The 8211-nt window shown below is 37.7% G+C and overlaps 2 protein-coding genes across 3 annotated transcripts in view; one reads left to right on the top strand and one right to left on the bottom strand.

Annotated features, from left to right (window-relative positions):
- Positions 1–308: 308 nt before the first annotated feature.
- LOC146450544 (uncharacterized) lies at positions 309–7182 on the bottom strand. 2 transcript variants are annotated; one of them, XM_085100307.1, is made up of 6 exons: positions 6266–7028; positions 4974–5360; positions 4294–4355; positions 3739–3830; positions 2596–2714; positions 309–1830 (listed from the first exon to the last, which is right to left on the bottom strand). In XM_085100307.1, exons 2-6 carry the CDS (start codon positions 5352–5354, stop codon positions 1330–1332), a joined length of 1155 nt encoding a protein of 384 aa, XP_084956433.1. In that variant the 5' UTR covers positions 5355–5360; positions 6266–7028; the 3' UTR covers positions 309–1329. The 2 variants fall into 2 exon arrangements, with proteins under 2 accessions (XP_084956433.1, XP_084956432.1); XM_085100306.1 differs by lacking the exon at positions 6266–7028 and adding an exon at positions 7044–7182 and having other exon boundaries at positions 310–1830.
- A 122-nt stretch (positions 7183–7304) lies between these two features.
- LOC146450543 (uncharacterized) overlaps positions 7305–8211 on the top strand; it is an 8976-nt gene continuing 8069 nt past the window's right edge. Inside the window, exon 1 of the mRNA XM_085100305.1 lies at positions 7305–7429. Coding sequence (XP_084956431.1) covers positions 7330–7429 — 100 coding nt within the window. The 5' untranslated portion in view covers positions 7305–7329. The remainder of the gene's footprint in view (positions 7430–8211) is intronic.

The raw sequence follows: 8211 nt of genomic DNA, 5'->3' as shown, positions 1-8211 counted from the left end.
CCATGTTTTGGTAGATTAATGTTGCATTAGATGTTCTTCAAAGATATAGTGATCATTTGTGACTCGAAAATTTTCGAATACTCCCAGTTGTTCGAGAGTTTGCGTCTGGAACACGAGATGCACTACGCCACTCTGACGTGAACGTCTTCGAATACCAAAGGATACGTCAAGAATGCTCTGAATTTCGAGAATCGCACGCCATGAATACGAAAGTTAATTAGGTTCAATTAAAATATTTTTCACAGCCAAAGATTGTCTTGTCAGGTTATGTACACTACCACTTGGTACAGCTGGAAAACACGCTACGTGTCCCGAAGCGTCCGACTGGAAAACGAGACTCATGCGAAGTATGAAACGTGTTCATGTTCGAATTCTGACGCATACGTGAGGTTTTAAGGATATTGTAAACGACACACTTTAAGTGTTCTGTGGTGTTCGACTGGAACACGAGACTCATGCGAAGTATGAAACGTGTTCATGTTCGAATTCTGACGCATACGTGAGGTTTTAAGGGTATTGTAAGCGACACACTTTAAGTGTTCTGTGGTGTTCGACTGGAACATGAGACTCATGTAAAGTATGAAACGTGTTCATGATCGAATACTGAAGTCTACGTGAAGTACTGAGGACCCACACCAAAGCTTGTATATCCCCAAACTGTGTTCAAACTGCCGAGTGGAACACATTTTTTAATTCCTTTATCGATTCCTTGGATTCCTGACAAAACCCACCCAAAAGAAAAAAATTACCAGGACAATATGCATCTTATCCCAACAAAAAGTAAGCAACTGCCATGATGACATCTTGATTTCATTTCAAACAATACTTTATTTATAATAAAAGAAACCCTTGTATTGTTACTTGTTCGTGTATGTTTATTTTCATCGAACAATGGGAGAATTTACAAGATCCTATGTTAAATGAAAAAGTATAAGGAACCATCTGAGAAGCAAAACCTAAAAACGCACTATAACATTTTCTATGCAAACTTTATATCTAGATGCTGCTTTGTTATGAAAAAGCATAATAAAGCATTAGAAAAGCAAAGTCTTAAAAACCCTTCTATAATATTTTGCATTTAACTTTATAACTGATGCTGCTGTTATGAAAAAGCATAATGAACCATTTGAGAGGCAAAGTCTACAAAAAACACTATAACATTTTGTATGCAAACTTTAGAACTAGATGCTGCTATGTGGCAACCCTAAGGTATGCTCTCACCAGTATTTTCAACATGAACTACATGTATTAATAAAATGTATATTAATAAAACAATAATTATTCTTAGTCAGTTTTTTCAATAAAAATTTCTAACTATTTGTATTTAAACTATTCAGAGTCACTTTGGATGGCACGCCTCTGTCTCCTAGGAGAGCGTGGTGCGTGTCTATGATCCCTTCTTCGCTTGCGGTTATCACTTCTTTGCACAATGGTGACTGGTGTTGAATGCCGTCCGGGGGTTGGGGTGAGGTTGTTCCTTTCATCATTCTCCTCCTCCAGCTCCTCCGCTGAGTGTTCGCCTCCTGTTGCAGGCTCGGTGTCTGCTAAAGCCCAGGCTACATTATGCCTGGGCAGTTGCCTCTCTGATGGCGCACCCTCAACTCTCGGTACACGAGGCCTCAGGTCCTCTTGCTGGCTATTGTTTATCCGCTGCTGGAGCTGTTCCATCAGTACACTTGCCCTTTCTGACCTCCAGATTGGACGGCGCACCACCCACTTTCCCTTGTTTACTCCAACACCATTCTCCTCATCACTGACATAATCATAATTCAGTGACTGCAAGTTTTCCTTTTCCTGGCCACTTGAAACCTTTAACCGCGCATTAAACAACTGGAAGTAAAGAAGAAATAATTATTAAATGTAAGTTATCAGTATTATTGCTTACTCATAATTATTCATCTCAGTTCCTAATTATACTTTTCACTGTCACAATGTGAGCAGTTATATTTCTGAGGGAAGTTTGTACTAGACATTTTAAAATACTGACTAAAAAAGTAATTTCTCAACTAAGAAAGACATCTTAGAGATGTTCTCACAATACAGAGAGTACTGTAACTGTTGGTGTAGTCTGGCACTCAATATTAGTACCACACTGTTTATTTCCTACAATGCACCATCCAATTTACTGAAACCCCTGATAAGGGCATTCAAGGACAAACATGAAATGGGCCCTTTGCAAATAGCCACATGGTACAAATCCGTCATGCTGAAGAACAAGTAACACACAGGGACATAAAACAGAAAAAGTTCATTAATACTTGACTGGATGAATTTATTTTCTTTAGGATGTCCTCAAAATGTAACTTGCTCTATCCCAAAGTGGATTTTGTACCAAGTGATTGTAACTTGCCAAAATCCCATTTGTCTAATACCAGCTAACCATGTCCATGTAAAGAGGTAACAATGTATCTGCCTTACAGACTGTACAGTAAGTCATAGGTGTCTACTTTCATTGAGGGAGTTGACTGTTTTATTGAAAGATCAGTCAAATGCCCTTCTGTCAAAGTTAACCTGTAAGCACAAACAAAATGTAACTTGTGTATGATGCACTCCAGACTAAATTAAATGTAACATTGAGAAAAATGTGTAATTTACCCTTTTCCTTCTTGAGCGTAATTTGTTTTCCTCCTTTTGCCGATCTGTTCTCTGTTTGTTCTCTGGAAGGGATTGAAGATGGATTTTCCTTTTGGTTTCGTAATATCTCACAACAGCACCTGAAAGGAGTAGTGATAGCATTACATTTGATAAGTGTACTTAGGAGGGTTTCTATTTGTTATTTTAACTACACTCTACCATTTTTTCTTTCACTTCCAATTGGAACCCGTGTTTTATTTTAAATACTTTGCATTGATGTAAATAACCCAGATAGATAACCAATAAATTTCATTTTAAGGATTTAAGGGGGGACTAACTTAACTACAGACTTAGCATCGTTGCCAAGGGATTTTTACGGATTGTATTGTAAAACACTGTTTTTCGCGATCGGTATTTTTGCCACTATATTAGTGAAACGTGCGAAGGTGAACAGTCATGAAATTTATAAAATAGTTATTGCGCATGCGCAACTTGCCCCTTGCCTCAACTGCACTTTGGAGAGAAAAATCCCTAAAAATTGGAGAAAATTATGTGTAGTTCCGATTTTTTTTGCCAATCTGAGATATTCCAGCCTTCTTTACAATACTACGTAAGCAACTGTTGTTAATGTACATAACTGCAATGACAATGACAAAATGGTATGAATATGCATGCTTAATGACATCATAAATCTCACAGTGACACGAATTTAAAAAAAATCGGGCCATCGTTAACCATTGGCACCGTTTTCAATATCCAGAAGTGTACCTCAATCTAGTTTTAGGCTTCTTTCTGTTCTGGTCACATGACTTACCAAATATGGTTGTGACTTAAAAATCTTGAAAACCTTTTTGATTGTAAAAACATAGCCAGATAGTTTGCCTGTGCAAGTTAGGGTTTCCAAGATATGAGGGTTGGGAACTTTCCATAGCAACAATTTTAGCTAATTTTGTAGTTAAGTTAGCCCCCCCCCCCCCCCTAAACATCAAGAGCCATTTCAATTTTTTGATCTTCCCCACGCACGAACACCATAAAAAAACTCAATTTTCATGAACAATCTACATGTAAGGTAACTTTTCATGGGATAAATATTTTTTATGAGTAAGTCCCTCTCACTACTTAAAACAAGCTTTGATTTAAAATAACACAGCACTACTATCTTACGTTTGACCATCTTTAAAGGGTATCCCTTGTCTTCATGAACAATCTGCTCCTCCAATTCATGGCGCACTGATGAGTTGTGTAATGAAAGGACACTGCAAAATAGAGTACAGTATTGTGAGACTGTTTTGAGGTTAACATTCTAAGAATCTCAACATTTCAGGCAGTTTCACTGTCCCATAAAGACAATATTTTAAAATTTTGAAAATAAAAGATGTGAAAAGATTCAAAGATACATAACTTGATTCAAATAATTTGTATAATTTTGTTTAGAAGCCATCCCCTCAATAAAGCCCTTATGAAAAGGATGGTGCACAATCACATACAATGTACATGCCAATCATAGCTGGGATCTTCATAATATGGACTTACACACTGAGTTTGCAACTAAGTTTGTACATCACAAAAGTGACAAGAGTTAGACCAGTCTCCTTTCCCCTCCCCAGAAAACTAATACAATACTGATCTGACTCATTGTTTGAAAGTGGTAAATCTCTCTACATTTGATTACTTACATGTATGTGTTTACAAAAATAATAGCGATTTCACATATTGTACCTTTGCTCAGGCTTGTACTGCTTATCCAAGGACAAACTGTTATGGAGAAGGTGAACATCTGCCTGAAGGGAAAGAGAGTGTACAACTTTCATCTATTTGAGACCTTTAAATAGCAGTAGGAGAACGAGATTGAGGCATGGCTGCCCACTCTCTTTGCCATGAAATGCTGTTTGCCTCGTCTTTTAAACTTGAAAATTTTTTCAAAGTGTCGGTTTTTTCGGTTGAGTTCGTTGCACTGTAAATGTATCAGTCACAAAATGTAACCAATTTCCATTGAGGTTTCTGTAGCCAATGCTCAAAATATTTGTCAACACTACCAATAAAACATGAGGCACTTCTCAACAATATCAACATTGGGCTTTGTTTACCCACAAACAATCCATCAACAAATCAGAACATTTTTCTACACATTCCGCGAGAAATCATGTGGCATTGAACATGATTATGAATGGTTGGTTATTAAAACACTGTCTTTTGGATTTTTCTTGAGGAGAGTGGGCAGCTGCGCACAGGTTATTTATATTATGCCATGATTGAGAATAGCAGTAAATGTGGAGAAAAAAATTGATGTTATTTAGGGCTTGCAACAGAAAGGATTGATGACATACTTCAAAAATGAAAATCAAATATCAAGTTAACTACCAGTGAAAATAACCATAATTATAATTTTTTAAACTTACTGAAATTTCCGGCGGAATTTTTCCATCATCTACAGCATTATTTTCTTGTAGACTTTCTACTTTTTCTAGAAGAACTCTCCGGTCCTCTTTCAGTTCTTGCAAGTCAGCAGTTAAGTCTTGCAATGAATTTTTTACACTGTCCAAAGCTTGACCCTGTAGTTTAAGTTGGGCTGATACTGTATTGAAGGCATCAAAAACCTTGCCAATTTCAGCAGTAGTAATTGTCACTGTATCACGCCTCCGTACAGGAGTCTGATCATCAGAAAGACCACTCGAAGATGAATAGCCTCTCCTGGAGCTGCCACTATTACTTGTAGACCTCCCACTACTAGAGCTTCTACTTGAGTGCCCCAATGAAAAAAATGATCCAGTATCATGCATTTTTGACTGTGTTGAATATAAAAGAAAACAAACTCTGTAAGATTGAGAGCTTGAGAGTTATGTGGTGACACTACACTGTAGGCTCCCACCCAAGGACTCTACATTAACTTGTTAACCAAGTGGCCTACTAACTAGTGACATACATGTATCAGAATTCACCAACCAAACAATCTTTAACTTGTTGATACAAATTATTTTAGCATACATCACTACAGCTCACAAGATCCTGAATTGAAACTCTTAAAATGTTGGTACTGGAGTGGTGGATTGAAATAAATTTGAGATACTATATCCTTCCTTTTTGTCATTCCCACTTGCGAAGTTCAGTTTTTGCATTTGCAAATGACAATTTGTATGCCAATTAAAGATTATAAGAAAAACTGTTTTTCAGTTAGCCAAAGAGGCCAATAGAAAACACAATTTTCAAATCTGTTACTGTTAATCTCAAGTCCAGCACCAGTAAATTGCATGCTATTTTATGTATGGCAAATTGTATTTAGCAGAAAGCAATATTGCTTTGACTTTTCTTTCGTCAAATAACAAAGAGAACTTTCTTTTAGAACTTCCCTCCTTGGACGGTGAACTCTGAAATATTGTGCCATGTTAATATCTTACCATAACTGCTTGAGTGGCAAAACTGTCAGAAAAAATTCTTATTCTCAATTCTTAGCCATCTCATCCAAAAAATGTGATTTGCATTCTGGACCAGTTCACATAAAGGAATAACAATAGTGCAATGACAAAATCCATGGGCGAAAGGTATTATTTTTGTTTATTTTCATTTGGTTGCAATGGAGGGGACAAAACATGGGGTACTATTCCATGGAGTACCCTGAAAAATAATTTGGAAGTCAAGGAAAAGGATTTTTCCAAACTACAAATCACTTAAATGTACGTAGCTTGCCACGTACCTTTATTTACTTTAAGCTTACCCAGCTCAAACGATATAATTATTTGTTGTTGTTCAAGGCCCCCATTTTGGAAGGTTCAGTAATCCGCTGGTCCTAATCCAGGCTTCAGTGCTTGACAACAAGTACGACTTTGTCACCATGGAATGATTACATGACGAACAGGCCCAAAGGCTTAATGCGGCCTCTTTATGTTGATGACGGAAAGTTTAAGCCAGAATTATACGAAAGAGGGCTTTTTTGTGGCGATCCGAAAAGTATAAATCGGTATAAACCGGTGGCTGTAGAGCCTGCACATAAGATGGCCAGCGGATTATCGATACCTTCCAAAATGGCGGGCTTGGCAACAAATACGTGGCAAGGTATGTTCATTTAAACGACTTTCCATTTCGCAAAAATCGTTTGTTTTCCTTGATTCCCAAAGTATTTTCCAGGGTACTCCATTTTAGGTAATCCATGGAATAGTAAGCCGTGTTTTGTCCTCACCCAACAAAAGTTTTGTTGGGAGAGGGAAGGTGTGAAATTTTATGTAAACATGTGCATCATGCCAACATCTAACGCTAAATATGATCTTACTTTACCCTGATCACTTTCCCAATAAACAAGGCGTAGCCATAGGCATCACCAACAAGTTTTTGCAAGGAAGATAAGTCCTATACGAAGCCTACAATGTCGGGGCTCCTACACGACAATGAAAGGTGGGCACTCGCAAAGGAATGGACGACAATGACACGACGAGAGGATTAGAAATTAACTGTAGAAAAATTAAAAACACACATACCTTTATCAACGACGATAAACTCGGAATTCGTCACAAACCTCAAGCAGCGCTGCGAAAACGAGCAAAAACTTAACAGTTCTCCTCGGTAACCTTCCCGCGTGGAATATAGTGAATTTTAAAAGTGACGCGAAGACACGATCATCTCACCTTTTGATTGTTTTCCAGATGAGCATTGCATATTAATCGTTGTGATAGCCAATGAGCAACGGAGGAGCAACAATAGTTTAGTTGAGCCAGGTTGGCCTGGTTACAAAGCAACGCGTCGTCGTCGATTGAGAGAGAGAAAATGGCGGCAAGGAAGACTTGCAAGACTTGTGGGATAAACTATGGAAAATCTGCTTATTATGACCACTTTCCTTGTCAAAATAAATCCCATTCAGAGTCAGGTAAGTGTATTGGACATCACAGAGTTGTTTTCTTTCATTCTCGGAAGACATAAGTACGTTTCATTTACCCACATATCACAGAGGGCTTGTTTGCTATTTTAAAGTATTTTCACTGGCTGTGTTACGTGTATTATTCAACAAATTTTCCAATGCCCATATACTGTACTGATGTATGGTTAAGAGAGGTTGAGAGCCAAAAGCAAAAACTCTCCTTAGATAGGGTCATTTGATTTTAAGTTTTTCTCTTTACCTCTGGTCATCTTTGCCATTAAACAGCCATCATGCATGTAAGTCTGAAGGCTTAAGTAAGTGTTAAAGGGACACAGTCACCTGGTGCACATGCGCATTAGATACCATTTCGTGGCTGATTTGCATATCACACTTCATCCGCAAGTCTTGCGCTGAGAAGCGCATCCTTTGAAAAATCTAAACAAACCTTGTCGAGTCGAAGTGTTTGCCAGTCAAAACTATTATAGTGATTATAGACCTAATGTCATATTGGAACACTCATTTTCTTGATACCATGGAGAATTTACTGATGGACTTGTCCAGGGAAAGCCAAACGTCAACGAATACCTCTGAAGTCGAAGAATCATTTAATTGTTTACTTCGGTGTCCAGTCGTGTGAAAAATTATCTTAGCTGTTTCTACGTTTCACAGTGTTTGCATAAGAAGCAAATTGAGTTCAAATATTAGCGAATCGTCTGAACTGCGGTGTAGGAGAAATGTCTTTGTAGCGAAACTACCGGTAAGCTTTATTTCTGCTTTCAATCATATATTTT

The sequence above is a fragment of the Pavona decussata genome, unplaced genomic scaffold (assembly GCF_977016875.1).
Source record: "Pavona decussata unplaced genomic scaffold, jaPavDecu1.1 SCAFFOLD_442, whole genome shotgun sequence".
Taxonomy (NCBI): Eukaryota; Metazoa; Cnidaria; class Anthozoa; order Scleractinia; family Agariciidae; genus Pavona; species Pavona decussata.
Note: the sequence above shows the minus strand (reverse complement) of the source record. Positions and strands in the feature narration are given on the sequence as shown.